The 15923-nt window shown below is 48.5% G+C and overlaps 1 protein-coding gene and 1 non-coding gene across 2 annotated transcripts in view; both read right to left on the bottom strand.

Moving 5' to 3' along the window:
- Window positions 1-5244: 5244 nt before the first annotated feature.
- Window positions 5245-15923, bottom strand: part of DHX35 (DEAH-box helicase 35) — a 73849-nt gene continuing 63170 nt past the window's right edge. Inside the window, exons 20-23 of the mRNA XM_069546975.1 lie at window positions 14893-14974; window positions 12177-12248; window positions 10782-10893; window positions 5245-6371 (exon numbers count right to left, since the gene is read on the bottom strand). Coding sequence (XP_069403076.1) covers window positions 6327-6371; window positions 10782-10893; window positions 12177-12248; window positions 14893-14974 — 311 coding nt within the window. The 3' untranslated portion in view covers window positions 5245-6326. The remainder of the gene's footprint in view (window positions 6372-10781; window positions 10894-12176; window positions 12249-14892; window positions 14975-15923) is intronic.
- TRNAS-GGA (transfer RNA serine (anticodon GGA)) lies at window positions 15753-15824 on the bottom strand. Its single transcript has one exon. It is a non-coding gene; the product is annotated as a tRNA-Ser (tRNA).

The following is a 15923-nucleotide window of genomic DNA, read 5'->3' as shown; positions in this document are numbered from 1 at the left end:
CCAGTCTCTAGTATTCTTGCCTGGAGGATTCCATCGACAGAGGAGCCTGGCGGGCTCCAGTCCATTGGGTTGCTAAGAGTTGGACACGACTAGCGACCAACACTTTGACTTTCACTTGGGGAACTAAGATCGTACATTCTGCAAGGCAACTAAGCCCACACACTGCAACTAGAGAGACGCCCGCACGCTGCAAAGAATGATCCCAAAGGCCACGAGGAGGATCCTGTGTGCTGCAACCAAGACCTGATGCTGCTAAATACTTTTTTTTAAGGGTATCACAACGAGAATAATAGCCAAGTAGGATAGCACTGTGATGGAGAATGTGAGTATTCAGGCAGGTCATGGTGGTCCTCAGAGCATCACGTCCAGGATCAAAGAGGTTCCTCGGGGATCTGACCTGGGAGGCAGCAGCAGCAAGCCCACTGAGGTCAACACTCATGAGTGAGGCCAACCCTGCACACCTTCTACCCACCTGGGACCTTGAATAAGAAAGCTACCTGGCCTAAAACCAAGGCCTCTTGCAGATGGACACCCGAGTGCCTCTTTCATCCCACCTTGTTCCGTTCTGTTCTTTTCTCTTACCCCCATTCCTCACTCCCATCCTCCTCCCCTCCACCCTCTACAGGCAACCCTCCTGTTTTTGCAAACGCTGTGTTGTTTTGTGCGAATGTATTTGTATCGTCTGTACATGGTACTGTCCCATCTGTTTCTTATTTTTCTCACTCATCTGTTTTGAAGGTCCGTGTTACATGTTGTCTGTGGCTTGAAAGGGCTTCATATGCTCCATGATGCCAACCACTGACTCTTCCCTGCACATTCTCCCAGTGCTGGACATTCCTCCACCCCGCCCTCAACCCCTGCCACCTCCACCACTGCTACCCTCTCACCCCAACCAAAGTGGGCGAGCATGCTTCCATGTGTCTCCTCAGGGACCCAGGTGAGAATTTTGTTGGGAACACTGACCCAGACGTGGGATGTCTGGATTGGGGAGCACGCGCTTACTTCATTCCGTCAGCTGTGCCAGGAGGCTCTCCACTGGTGCCCATGTCTCTGCCAACACTTGTCATTACCCACCTTTGTTAATCTGATGGGTGCCAACTGATACTGGATTGGTGCTTTAGTTCTGTGTTTCTGACGATTCACTCAAACAGCTTTTCACTGCTTTGGTGAACTGGGTCTATCAATTGTTGCTTACCTTTTGCCCATTTTTTTCTCTTGGGTTATCTATTTACTATTGCATATTCCTTTTATATTCTTGACAGTGAATCCTTTGTTGCTTTTAACCATTGCAAACATCTTTTCTCCTGCTCTCACGCCTACAGTTAGGCCCTTTGCCAACCATGGACACCAATTAAGCACACTAAGATACAAGAGAAAGGAGTAACAGAAGTAAAGTGAAATGGGAAGTGAACTGTTAAGGAAAGTTTAAAACAAATAGGTTAAAATGAGACAATGAAAATAATTGAAGAAAATATTTACAGAACAAAAACGAAAAATTAATATGAGTTTTTTTAACCTAAAAGTATAAAAGCATAACCTAAAAGCAACAAGTATAAAGAAGACCATGAAGTTAAATATAAAGGTAAAAATGCTTTTTAAAACAGTATCAACATGAAGCAAATCACATACACCTATATATTTTTTTAAACTTCATGATAAAAAGAGAAATAATGCATAAACCAGGGGGGTAAAGGTCAAAGGGACAAAGGATAAACAAATGTGAAGACAAAAAACAAAGAGCGAGGAGTGAAGACAGAGCGGGTGCTAAGCAACGCTGATGTTCCTTCAAAAGTGAAAACACAGGAGGTGGAAATGGAGAGGAAGACGCTCAAAGGAACCAACTGAAGGCAGATGGGAAACTCCTTACCAGCCAAGTCCTGCCCTGGGGCCTGGGGTCCGGAGGCACGGCTGGAGGCCGGGCCCAGGGCTACTCTGGGTCATGTAACAGTTCACCCATCAGTCTAGGGCCAAGGAAAAGCCTGGCCAGGGTGCTTGTATTCAGAGCCACTGCCCAGACGTCAGTCAATGGACAAGCCATGAGCGGTAGCTCATGCTCGGCCTTTGCCTGGCTACAGATTCTGGGCATGCTCCCCCCCCGGGTCCTTCACCACCACACCAACTCCCTTGTGCATCTCCCAGCCCCTCTGGCTCAATCTCTGCCTTCAGCAGAGCCCACAGGTGAGGCTGAAGCCACACAGGCCACAGGGCCAGGGAAAATGATGCCCTGGCATCCCTTTGTCAGGCAAGGAGACAGCCTGTTTGAACAAGTTCAGTACCACCCAAGAAAGCAGAAGGCCCCATCTCTGGGGTTCACCAGAAGTGCCAGAACTTCCTCTTGGTTCACCAGACAGAGCAGTGACCCTGAGGACCCAGGGACAAGCTCCCTCCAGGACACACCGACTAGCTACCCGCCCTGAAGTGGCCAGGTATGAAATGGGTGGATAGCCCATTTCTAGGTCCAATGGCAGGACACATAGATGAAACATAGGAAATCCAGGGTTCCATCAGGCATCAAAAATGCATGCAGGTTGTATTTTACACAAACAGGTTGGAAGGCTGAAGAAACATCCAGGTGAGTCACTGGAGGGTGGAAAATATCTGATCTTATCAAAAGGTGAAGTCAGCGACCCGGGGGCTGAGTCCTGCCACCTTGAATCCTTCCATTTATGTGAAGACAGGTAGTTCCTCTGTGGCTCCAGAAGTCCAGCTGCAACTCAGTTGTTTGACAAGGCAGCTCTGTCTTCCCAGAGATGTGACGCTTGGTGCTGAGCTGCCCTTTGGCCCACACAGTCCTCTCTAGCCCACAGACTAGTGGTTCCTGGATTTGGGGATTTCATCAACCAGTTTTGTTGTTGCTGTTGTTGTTATTTTGGCTACATCAAATCAGTTATGGCACGCGGGATCTTTTTAGTTGCGGCACATGGGATCTAGATTCCTGACCAGCATCGAACCCGGGCGCCCTGCATTGGGAGCATGGAGTCTTAGCCACTGGACCATCAGGGAAGCCCCTTGAATTTTTTTTAATCAGGAAACTTGTATACAATTCTTTTCTTCTTTTTAATTTTTTTTTTGTCCATGCCATGTGGCATATCGGATCTTAGTTCCCCAACCAGGGACTGAACCCAGGCCCACTGCATTGGGAGCACGGAGTCTTCACCAGTGGGCCACCAGGGCAGTTTGACTGTTAATATTTTATTTTTCCAAGGAAAACATTTTTTTAAAGCTACCATCTAATATCACCATTATTTTCTAAAAGAACGAACATTTTAGCACCAAAAAAATAAGACAAAAGGATGGGATGATCTTTTAAACAGCATAAACTATGAAATGCTCACCATTTGGAGAGAGATGTCAGGAAAAGTCAGCGTGGGCCAACACTGGAGCCCACTACTGTGACCTGTCGGGAGTTAAATTCCAGCCCCAGTGCTTTGGAGAAACAGGCCAGTTGACTCGGAATAGATCCTGGTACAGGTTAGAATACAACCTGTGTCAAAACTGTCACTCAAGTCTGATGCTCCTCCTGACTGCCCAGCTGGTGGCTCACCTCCCTTCCTCGGTTGAGGTCTTCGTGACATCTCGTCTCCTTTACCAGTGGTCCCCAAGCCACCACATCATTAGAATCATCTGGGAGGAAGCTTTTCAAGTTGCAGGCTCCCAGGTCCCACCACCAGAGATCTGGTCCCATGGTTCCAGTATGGGGTCTTGCGCTCATCCAAATTTAGGCACCTCAGACCTGTGACCCCATCACTCAACCCTATGAAATGACTGACCGGAAGCCATCAGCACTGGGGCCTGAAAAGTGGAGCTGAGAACGGGGATGGACAGCAAGGGAACCCAGACTGGCACTGCGGCCACCAAGAGCGAGCAGCAATGGTCACAGGCTGCGCTGGTGCAGAAGCTGGTGCCAGAGAGAGGAGCTGGGGGACTGGGCGACTCTCCACGTTCACGGCCAAAGTGAAAGGGTGAGGTGGGAGGGACAGACAGGGCAGCAGAACGTGAGCACGCTCTGCAGGTTCACAAGGAAGGGTCTTGTTATGAGCAAGGTTTTTCTGGATGATGACTGGCTTCTAACCACCGCTGCGGCCTCTGCCATCTCTCACCACTATCATCCTTATCCCTGCCTCCCTGCAGGTCCCCTCACCCAGTCACTTGCTGTCGAACATCTCCACCCCACTCCTGTATCACACACACAGCCCGGGTGCTCAGCCAGTGTCTGCAGACCGGACAGAGACGTGCCGGAGCGCTGCCTGGCCCAGGGGCCTCCTTGTGATGGCGCCCTCCAGCCCTTCGGGAGCCCGGCTTCGGCACAGAACCCGCAGAGTGTGAACGAGCACAGAGAGGCCCGTCCCTGGGCCTCAGGATGACACCGCCCCATGCCACCTCCCAGTGTGGACTCCCCTGCGTTGTCCAACACGAGCAGCTGGCTTCAGAAGGAGGACACTGCAAAGTCGTGGAAATGTCACTAATGGTATCTGAGCGCCTGTGTGGGGCTTGAGAGGGCTCATTCTTGTGGAACGACTAGGGTACAAAGTCTTGGGAGCTGCCAGGCCATCGGGCCCTGCTGGTCTCTCAGCCAGGCTAAGTCAGAGCCCTCTGACGAGGTCACGTGGTCCTGCAGAGACATGTAAAGGGGCCCCGGGGCCAAGGCTGGCATTTCGCGGTTACAGGCCTTTCATGGTGATGATCCATCTCCACACACGAGGGGCTGCAATGTGACACAGGGCACAACGCTGGGAGGCCTGCCTGCCCTGCTGGGGGCTGCCCAGGAGGTGGAGAGACAGCGACAGATGGGACCCACAGGCAGAGGTGGCCAGGGACACCTTGCTGACTCCAGCCTGCACCTCAGAGTATTGTTTGATCTCCTGATTTCATCTGTGGTCTTGCCCCAGGGGATGTGGATTCTGCCCCTTTGCCTCCTCCCACCCCAACAGAAGTTCAACAGGATCAGCCCTGGTCCTAAATTCAGACTTTATGAAAGCATTTCTGACCTTTCTCCACAAGGATGCCAATCAGAAACTGGTGAGAACTGGCACTTCTTTGGGACTTTATAGAAACAATATCCCATGTCTGCTCTAACGATGTCTGGAGGGCATTTGATCATATGATCTTGCTCTATGGGGCTCCCTGTGCCCACGTGACCCCAAAGTTGCTATGTGCAGAGCCTCTGGTTTCTCAGCTGATGTCAAGCGCTCGCTTATGAAAATTCATTGGACTGTCTTAAAATATAGACAGGAGAACCACGGATGGGAGGGACTACATTTACTTTAAGTATAAAGGTTTACTATTATTAACAAGTGACCACTATTATTTACATGTTTATAAAACAGAAATAAAAATGACATACATGTTTGGTGCCCAAAGTGGCACATCCAAACTAGGATCAGTACAAAAATAAACTTTCAAGCTATGTGCTTGCAGACATCATCCCAGCCAAGCAGCCCCGGGGACGATGACACCAGTGCCTGCTGGAAGGGCCCCCGCCTTCTCACAAGAATCCAAGCAAACACACAGAAGACAAACGGACAAGGTATGTTCCTGAGCTACAGAAGCTTAGAGCCTCTAAACGGTTGTGAATTTCTGCTACCGAGGATCTGGGATGGGTTTCGAGCAGATGAGCTTTCACTAGTGGCATCGGGACATGGTACCGTGCGCGGAGGGGGAGCTAAGCTGCTTGCGAAGCCAAGGAGCCGTGTGCACAGGGGTCCTCTCTGTTGACTGCCAATCCTTGCAAATCTCCCGAATGCAGACAAACAGGAACATGGGCAGAGGGAAACAGAAGCTACTTGGCTTGGGAGCCCCGGTGCCCACCAAACATGCCCCGGGTGACTGGCAGAAATCCGCCGCGTTTCCAGGGTCTCATCATAGATATGCGCCATGTCCACACTTGGCCAAGGACCTCACTGGTCGATAGAGGAGGAGTCCCAGCAGGGAGAGCAAGGCCAGCCCAGCAAAACCCTGCCCACCCCATGTGGTGCTTCAGTCTGCAGCAGTCCACCTTCCTCCCTGCTCCCCATGAAGCTGGGCTGGAGTTCATGCCTGGTGACAGGGGCACGCTGGGCCAGGGAGGGTGCTGGGTGAGCCAAGAGCACGGGCTTTCCAACTCCTGCGCAGCAGGACGCCCGCCCAGGCCCAGACTCCTCTGGATCCCAGCGAGGAATGCAGATGCTGAGGGGAGCGGGCAGGAGGGGGCTGTGAACGGGCTGCAGCCCACTGCAGAGCTGCTGAAGGGTCCACAGGAGCCAACGCCAGCTTGTCTACCCTGGGCTGGGGGTGACAGCGTGGAGGAGGGAACACCGAGCAGCCCCTGCAGCGGCCGCCAGCTCTGCTCACTGGTCCTGGACCTTGGCCCTCTTGGCTTTTAGGGACAGGTGCTGCAAGAGAAGAGAAAACAGCATCGCTGGGGTGGGTCAAAGGAAGCAGCCTTGAGCACGATTCCCTGGAAGTGACCAAATCAAAGCTTCCACCTGGTTCACACTTTCTCAGTAAACACCCTGCCCCACAGGCAACAGTTTGGAGGGGAAAAGCCCAAGGGACCAACAAAGGCACCAGGGCTTAAGTAAGCCGCACAGGCCGAGGTCGGGCCACCTGGGGCTCTGAGGGCAGCTGTCAGTGAGACGTGGCTCACCCTCTGCCCCAGCCCTTCTGCCAGCCCTGCAGCCCAACAGCCAGGTTGCTCAGAGGCCCAGGCCAAAGATCTCCTCGAGTTTCCTAGAATTTCTTGATAACAGTCAAGGGAAGGTATCTTTCCCTTGGGAACAAAAAGGTCGGCCAACCTAGCCAGTCATCCCCAGAGGCTCAAGGTCCTGTTCTCATGACGCCTGTGCAAGAGCAGGGAAAACACACAGGAACAGGACACTTCCTGGTGACCCTTTCTTCCTGGTTTCTCTTTCAGAAATGTCACTCTTTAGCAGTGCAAGCAACCCAGGAAGTCTAACACTATAATCATGGGCATCAGATAATAGGATTGGGGGATACAAACATCCTTTACACGCGAAAGTAAAGCCAAAAGTGCTTTACTCATAAAGTACGCATCTGAAGCAGGGAGTGTAAACAGGAGCTTTTAATAAAGGTCCTCTGTTCCCCAGCTGATGCCCCCTCGATAGCAGGCTCTTCACTGGAAGGACGTCAATCCCCCAGCTGAGAGCAGAGCAGGGCTGCCAGCCCCAGCCCGCTCAGTGCCCAAACCCCGCCTCCTGGCGCGACTATGATGCGCTCGAGACAGCCATCCCCATCACCGAGAGAAAACCTCAGGGCCTGAAAGAGTGCAGGCGCAGAAGAAAGCGCAGCACCCCACAAGCACGACAGGATGGGGTGCTGAGGAAGCAGGACACAGGTGTAAATGAGCTGCAGGAAGTCACACTTTCTAACCACTTATGGCCGAGAAGAGAAAGAACAAAGTGCTGGTCGCTCGGTCACATCTGACTCTGCAATCCCATGGACTGTCGCCCGCCAGGCTCCTCCATCCATGGAATTCTCCAGGCAAGGATACTGGAGTGGGTAGCCACTCTCTTCTCCAGGGGATCTTCCCAACCCAGGTATCAGACCCAGGTCTCCCACATTGCAGGTGGATTCTTTATCGTCTGAGCCACCAGGGAAGCCCAAGAATACCGGAGTGGCTACCTATCCCGTCTCCAGGGGATCTTCCCAACCCAGGGATCAGACCCAGGTCTCCCGCACTGCAGGTGGATTCTTTACTGTCTGAGCCAGCAGGGAAGCCCATGCCCGAGAAAGGACCAATACAGATTCCAGCAAAGGCCCTGGTGAAGGGCCTTTCTCCCTCGATCCCAAAGATAGCTCAGAATCAGGAGACAAAGCCTGAGGACTTGAAAGGCAGATCTCTGGACAGGTCCCCAGTCTCCCTCTTCAGCTGTGGGTCTTGCTGAATGTCTCCTAATTCTCTCCTCCGCGCACTTCACCTGACATGACCCCACCCACCAATGGAAGACACCCACAGCCTTAGCTTAGGAACGGGGATGAGGTCATCATGCTTGTGGGGCCATTTTTGGTGCTCATTTCTGAAGAGAATGTTGTGTATAAACAAAGCGGACTCTGGACCATTTCAGGCCTCTTAACAGGGCAAGAGCAACATTCTAAAAAAACACTGGTAATGGAAAGTTACCAACAATGCCAGGAGCATAGCTGGGGATGACCTGTGGGCTGAGCATGGCTGTGGGGCGCTACGCTGCACTCAGCTAGGGACCCTCCGCCATGCACGGGCAGCCACTGGAGAGCGGCTGGGCTCTTGGAGAAATCAATCCATTTAGGACAAGTTAATAGCAGAAGTGCCTTTGGACTGCTTAGTTAAGGAGGGACCAAGTTTCTTGGGGTAGGAGAGGGTCAGGGCCCTTGCCTGTACAATGAGGTTGTTGAACTAGGTGATTTCTGAGCCAGCCTCTCTAAAATTACTCTGATCACAAGCAGTCATCAGAGTGGAGCAGATGAGCTGAAAAACAGGCATTTGGGGGGAAAAAAAAGACAAATTTGGCATTGTCGTTTTCTTCAAAATTCTGGGGCAGTCTGCACTTCAACTTTATGGGTTTGACCTAGAAAAACTGTCATTTTGAAGTGAGAAGGGAAAATGACTCTGCTTCTAGGTTAATTCTGTTCTCCCAGAGTCTAAATGAACCTGAGACAACTTCAGAGCCTCTCTTCTCTAACTGCCTGCCTCTCGTTACGCTAACAAGTGGGCTTAAAACTGCATCATTCTCCTTAAGCTCGAGTTTGCGTTTCTAATTGCTCTTTTGGACTTCTGAAGTCTGCTGCGTTCCACCTGAGAGATTTGGTGGAAGAAGATTATCTCTCATTTCAGGTTTATTCTTATCAGCCCAATGCAGCAAAGAAAACACACTGCATTCTTATCAGTCCCTGCAGTTGATATCATTTTTAGCTGAAATATCTAGGTAGGGATACAGGAAGTTGAACTATACAGGTTTGAAATGTTTTTTGTTTGGTTGTTTAAGATTTAATATTGAAAGATTTAAAATGACAACTTCCCTTGACATTGCTGGAGGGGGAGGGATGAAAAGATCCTTCCCTTTATAGGATCACAACTCAGTGTTTCCAGGAGTTGAGCAACTGAGATAAACAAGGGAGGCAGGACCTGGAGAGAGTCACCCACAATAGGCACCATTCCTCAGCCCCTGCTGCAAACTCAGGCTCAGAAACTCAGCAAATTCAACATGTCTTCAAGAGAATCTTGAAATCCACATTTAATGTGGACTCTCCCAATTTTAAAAGGCACCAACCAAGCCACATTTTGGCCTGAAAACACTGCAGTCTGGCTACAGCTTTGATGAAGTAACAGGTTTTGGCTTCCCTTTTGTGGTAAACAATGGTCAAACTGGACAAAATATCTGAAGCAATAATTTTCAGGTACCGGGTAACAGCGAACACGGGGCTGTAACCCTTGAGAAAAAGGAAACACTCGAGATGAGTAAACGTTATAGTCATTCCAGGTCTCTGCACAGCTCTCCACATTTTGTCGTGTCCAACTCTTTGAGACCCCATGGACTGTAGCCCGCCAGGTGCCTCTGCCCATGGAATTCTCCAGGCAAAACTACTGAAGTGGGTTGCCATTCCCTTCTCCAGAGGAACTTCCCAATCCAGAGATCGAACCTGGGTCTCCCGCATTTCAGGCAGATTCTTTCACCATCTGAGCCACCAGGGGAGCCCCTGTCAGAGGGAAGTGAATCCTAAATACAGAACAGCATAGCTGGGGAGAGGAAACACAGATCAGAGTTCAGAGCTGCTGAGCCTGCTGGAATTTACAGAACAGGGCATCAGAAAAGAGGAGCTCCGGAAATCAACATAGAGCTACCACCCTTAAACCTCTGGCTGAGTACTAAGCTGCACAGGTGCAGGCCAAGGTTCCATAAGGCTGGCAAAGAACAGGTACTGGGGAGTTGTGACCTGGGATGGAGGGGATTCTGGAGGTCTGCACAGTGCAGGAGACACTGGAGTTCTGAGCAGCCAGAGTGCAAAGGCCTCACTGAACATCCTAGGCATCCAGCTGAGACATCAGAAAGTCCATGTCTTGGGAGCAGGGCTACTAGACACCTGCCCGAAAAAGACTCAAGTCAGGTCTTAGTAGAATTAAACTGACTGCCAGTATGAACTGTCTACTAGAAAAAACTCAATATTCTTTACAGAAAAGACAACAAATTCAACTCTTCACTACAAACCACCCATAATGTCTAGCACACAACAAAAAATTACTAGACAAGAGAAGCAGGAAATGTGACCCATAATGAGGTAAAAAAAACAGTCTAAAAACAAAATAGATCAGAGACAACAAAGATGCTGAATTAATGCACACGCCCTCCTTAGAAGTAAAGCATATACTACATACACAGCAATGCCCCCACCAAGCGTTTAAAACGAAATAGGTTTAAGCTTGCACACACGTTTGGCAAGGCAATCCTCATCAGAGTATTGGTACTGCTTCTTGTGAACGTGGTCCAAAGTGTGACAGAATTTCTTTGGAAATGGTTTAAAAAGGTAGAGGGAGAGGGGAAGAGTTAAAGATATATTCTCCTTTTTTTATCATGTAAGCTGGAGGGATTTATTTTTAAATGCACGTGAGCATTTTAAATATCATGTGAGCAAACAGTATGGTGCTTTTACCCAGAACAATCTGAGACTGTGGTAATGGCCTTTCACCTATGTACCACTGGGGGTTGGGGTTGGGGGGCAGGCGAGTTTAGGACATTACGCTGAAAAATAAATGTATATTTAAAAACATGAAGAGGCAGGTAACAGGTGGTTTGGCGGTTCATTCCTACCGTTCCTTGTTGATAAAAGTGTGGAGCCAGCTCCAACAGCCAAGCAGACTCAATGGCGGTCACATCTCTCATGTAATACTTGGAGGTTTGGATAACTTCATTGTAGATAACCCTGAAACAAGAAGAAATCACGAGCTAATTTCCTATATATTATAATTAGAATCGGAACCACAACAATTAGAGATGGTCCCCCTTTCCTTTTAAAATGCATCCACCTGTTCTGTGCGCCAGGCACTACACTAGACCAATGTATTCATGTTGCTCACTTAAGCCTCATGACCTGAGTGGTGGGTACCAGTGTGTGCATTTCACAGAGGAGACTCTAAGTCCCACGTGATTTCCAGGACATCTCAGCTGAACCTTCTGGTTCCTTAGGCTTTTGTTTACAGAACTCTGAACAGAGTCTAATGACTTCATTAGAAAATGGAGAAATAGAAGCAAAGGCTCACTGATTCTGAAAGGAGCTGGGAATTAACTGTAAAGGGACACAAGGGAACTGTCTAGAGATGAAAGTATTCTATATCTTACTAGGAATATGGGTTACATGCACACAGTTGTAATGACTGCTAACAGTTTTCTTTAGGAGCTAATGAGAAGATTGATTGTGGTGATGGATATATAACCCCGTGAATATATTTAAACTCACAGGATTGTACACGTTAAGTGGATAAATTGTATGTATGTGAATTACATAATATCTCCATAAAGCTGTCAATACACACACACACAAAAGAGGGGGCAGCTTGCCTGAGGCTGAGGTAACTGACACCAAAAAGTCAAGCCAAGAAGGTAATTTAAATCTCCAGATTTTAAGACTGCATATATTAATATAGATATCAGTTTCCAGGGACTTCCCTGACAGTCCTGTGGTTCAAGGCTCTGCACTTTCATTGCAGGGGCATGGGTTCATTTCCTGGTCGGGGAACTAAGATCACGCATGCCACACCCTGCAGCTGTATCAGATTCCACAGCAAGCATTAGTATCTCCTCCCTGAAGCCAGCCCTTACACCCTGGCCCATGGAAGTGTGACCCTCAGCCACCTATCAAATACATCCCTCTAGGGAAGCCTTTCTCCCCAGGTACTGGAGTCCATCTGTTCTCTGTCGGGCTGTGGAATGGGACCTGGATTCCTCTCTCTGCACAGCTGTACCGAGAGTGAGGACAGAGCGCCTAGTCTGTGGGTGAACACGAATGTCTGCTGAGGGGATCAGCAGGCAGAGGAATAAGACCACTGGCTTAAAGGGATCCTTGACAGAGTAGAAATTCTTTGTAGAACAGAGTCAACAAACGTGTACTGGGCACCTGGACTCTAGGCTTTGGGGACCCAGAGATGAACCAGAAAGAGGCCTTGCCTTCAATGCGCTGACAAAGCAGAGGGGCAGGAGGGGGCTTACCAGCGGGGCGGCTTCTCTGCATAGAGGACGGATGCTGGGTGGATGTGCAATTCATGATCATCACGGATGGTCCTTGGGAAGCAGAGCAATTTTGTCTCAAGTACATTTTAAACACTTTCAGCAAGACCTTCCCACAGATGCATTTAAACTCATCAAAGAGGCAGGCTGTACTTCACATAAAACTATCCTCTCCACTCCATCTTCTCTCGACCCCCACTGTCACTCCAGAAATCAAGGATAAATCATGCTAAAAAAGGGAGACGGAAAGCAACACATGGACATCCAAAAAAAAAAAAAAAAACAAACCCTGAGAAATATATTTTTCTGCTTATGTTTATCTTCTAGAGGTTCTCTTTCAAAAATTTCCTTGAGGACAGAAATAATATATACAATTACTTCTATAAACTTTTCTATTAACAAGGTTAAACAGTAAAGAGTATAGAAGAGATAAATCGGGGGGAAAGAAAGCTCAATATTGGACTATCCACTTCTCTGAGACAATATTTCAAATGCCAACTCAGATTTGATTCAATTTAATTCAAAAAAATATTTACGGCACACACAACTATTGGTGAGATCAGCTCATGAGAGAAGATTAACAGATCAGAATACTGCTGCTCAAACCATAATTACAGAGCACTTCTGCAGGGGCCAGAAATGTGTCAGGAAAGTGCTTCAAGGCCATGACCCAGCGCACCTCCAGCGCTAGAATAAAGCCACTGCCCGGGGTGCCGGCTGTCTTACCAGGAGACCAACACTGAACTTTGTCCCAAAGGGACTGACCACCATGAAGCCTGTTGGGTAGCCTGTATTTCTATTGAAGATACTGGTGAAAGACTTTTGTGAATGCTAGTGGGAACTGCTAATTAATACTCTTGAAGAGAGCGGGGTAATCAGAATGACAACGAAATGACAGTTCTCACTGGAGAAGATCACAGCCTGTCCAGGGCTACCTCAGACAGAACGGCTCAGTGCTGAGAGCTGGGAGGGGAGTATGTACGATGGGCAACAGAACCGTGACACTGATAGGCCGGAATACCTGGCCTGGGGTGACAAACAGAACATACTAGAAACAAATGTAAAGTGCTATCCTGAGGCCCAGTCAGCAACCAAATACTAGATGAAGGCTGCCAAAAAAAACAAATAAGCTCAATGCAATTCTGGGCTCATTAACAAAGCCCAGTGGGAGGAGTTTGGGGGAGAATGGGAACCTGCTTATGTATGCCTGAGTCCCCTAAGGTGTTCATCTGAAATGAACAAAACCTTATTAATTGGTTATACCCCAATAGAAAATAAATACCTAAAAAAACACACAAAAACACAGAGCCCAGTGTCTAGAATGGGACACCCCAGTGACTTCAGGATCCCAGGACTATAATATGTTCTGAGGGGAAAAAGCTAACAATAGTCTAGGGAGGAAACCCGAAGACTAGTTAGGGAGAGAGCCTTTTGAGTACTCCCTTACTAAAGAAGCGACTTCCCTTGCGGCTCAGCTGGTAAAGAATCTGCCTGCAATGCGGGAGACCTAGGTTTAATCCCTGGGTTGGGAAGATCCTCTGGAGAAGGGAAAGGCTACCCACTCTAGTACTCTGGCCTGGAGAATTCCATGGACTGTGTAGTCTATGAGGTCACAAACAGCTGGACACGACTGAGCGACTTTCACTTTCACTTATTAAAGAAGAGCACCTTCTGATCACTGCTCTAAAAAACTGGCTAAAGTGAAGTTACAAGACTAAACCCAGCTCAGAAATAGAAAGACAGACTAAAGTAACAATTCAACAAACCGGAAGTGGAGTTTGGAGAAAAGAGGGCTAAACTAGGTGTTAGCTTTCACCAAATTTGAATATATTAGAGGTTATCGGAGGTCATCAGTGTATCTTCTATACCTGGAAAATGAAACTGGAAGAGACAGGCTGTAGTTTTCAGCAGAGGGAGGGGCCGGCTAGCACATGAAGAACACTCACCAACATTCCAGTGTGGCTACAATGTACCTGGGGAGCTTCAGTTGTGTAGACCTCTAAAAACATCACGAAGCACCCAACAGCAAAACTAACTTCTTTAGGAGAGAGCACCTGTAATGGTTCCCTCAGGTCCTATTACTCTCTGATTACAACAGATATGTTACCAGCCTGCAGACTTGTAACAGGCTTCCTTGATAGCTCAGTTGGTAAAGAATCCACCTGCAATGCAGGAGACCCTGGTTCGATTCCTGGGTCTGGAAGATCTGCTGGAGAAGGGATAGGCTACGCGCTCCAGGATTCTTGGGCTTCCCTGGTGGCTCAGCTGGTAAAAAATACACACGTAATACGGGAGACCTAGGTTCCATCCCTGGGTTGCCAAGGTCCCCTGGAGAAGGGAAAGGCTACCCACTCCAGTATTCTGGCCTGGAGAATTCCATGGACTGTATAGTTCATGGGATCGCAAAGAGTCGGCCATGACTGAGCGACTTTCACTATCAGAATTGTAACTATCCTCCTCCTACAACACGTGGATGGGCTGAACATTCGAGAATCACTTCCACAAAGTTAAGACATTTTGCTTAAATCTGTACAGTTAACCTCAATGCATCTTTAGAAAGAGGCAAGGTGCAAATAAAGAAAAATGATTTAATTTCTCTGCTTTCTCTGTATGTCGGCTTGCTGTTGGGTTTGGTTTATTTTTAAGATTTTAATGACTTAAGTGACTTCACAAATGACTTCACAAAGTATCATGTTACCTATAAGCTCCAGTAGAATGAAACCTGGCGGCATTTGCAAAGAATCCAGAAACGATGCACCTCAGAACTGGATCTGGATCACCTACACAAACAGAGGGATGGATGAGATGAGACCTCACCTGCCCTACGCTCTGTGCTATGAGGCCCACCCCAGGCTGCCTTGAGCCACCTTGAAACCAACTCCTGAACGGGTTCAGCCCCACGATTCCCAGTGCCAGATGCCTGCCCTGGCACCGTCTATAGAGGTCCCCACCCTCCACAATGGCTGCTGATGGAAACATGTCAGACTGTTCCCTTAACCTGGGACCCCCCTGCCACCCGCAATCCCCACACCCCCAGCCACAGAGGACCAGACCAAGGCTGGGCACCAGAACCTACAGAGCCCTCCACAGGCTGGCCAGTGACCCTGGAGCTCCTCTTCAGGAGAGCATTTTGCAGGAATGATGTTCCTTCCCAACCTGGGACATTAACACTACAACATTATTTCTGTGACTATAGTTAGTTTGTAATTCTTCAAAATTTCCAAACATCTCAGTTTAACTGGTGTCTGTGTTGCTGCAGTAAACATCTTCCAAGGATAAAGCCTGCTCATTTTAGATTATTTCTACATGATATATCCAAATTATTCTGCAAAAACGACAATGCCATCCATATGGCTTATGACACACGATATTTCATCAATTCTAAGATTTACTCTTTTTTACACTTTAACTCACTGAAATCAGGATAGTGAGTGAAGTTGCTCAGTCATGTCCGACTCTTTGCGACCCCGTGGACTGCAGCCCACCAGGCTCCTCTATCCATGGGATTCTCCAGGCAAGAATACTGGAGTGGGTTGCTATTTCCTTCTCCAGGGGATCTTCCCAACCCAGGGATCGAACCCAGGTCTCCTGCATTCCAGGCAGACGCTTTAACCTCTGAGCCACCAGGGAAGCCCCCAAAAAATCAGGATAGCATTTTATAATTATAATTGGCAACATTTTTTCTTTCTTAATGACACATAAAATAATGGTAGGTCTTAATCATGTCTT

This window comes from Ovis canadensis, chromosome 13 (genome assembly GCF_042477335.2).
Source record: "Ovis canadensis isolate MfBH-ARS-UI-01 breed Bighorn chromosome 13, ARS-UI_OviCan_v2, whole genome shotgun sequence".
Taxonomy (NCBI): domain Eukaryota; kingdom Metazoa; phylum Chordata; class Mammalia; order Artiodactyla; family Bovidae; genus Ovis; species Ovis canadensis.
Note: the sequence above shows the minus strand (reverse complement) of the source record. Positions and strands in the feature narration are given on the sequence as shown.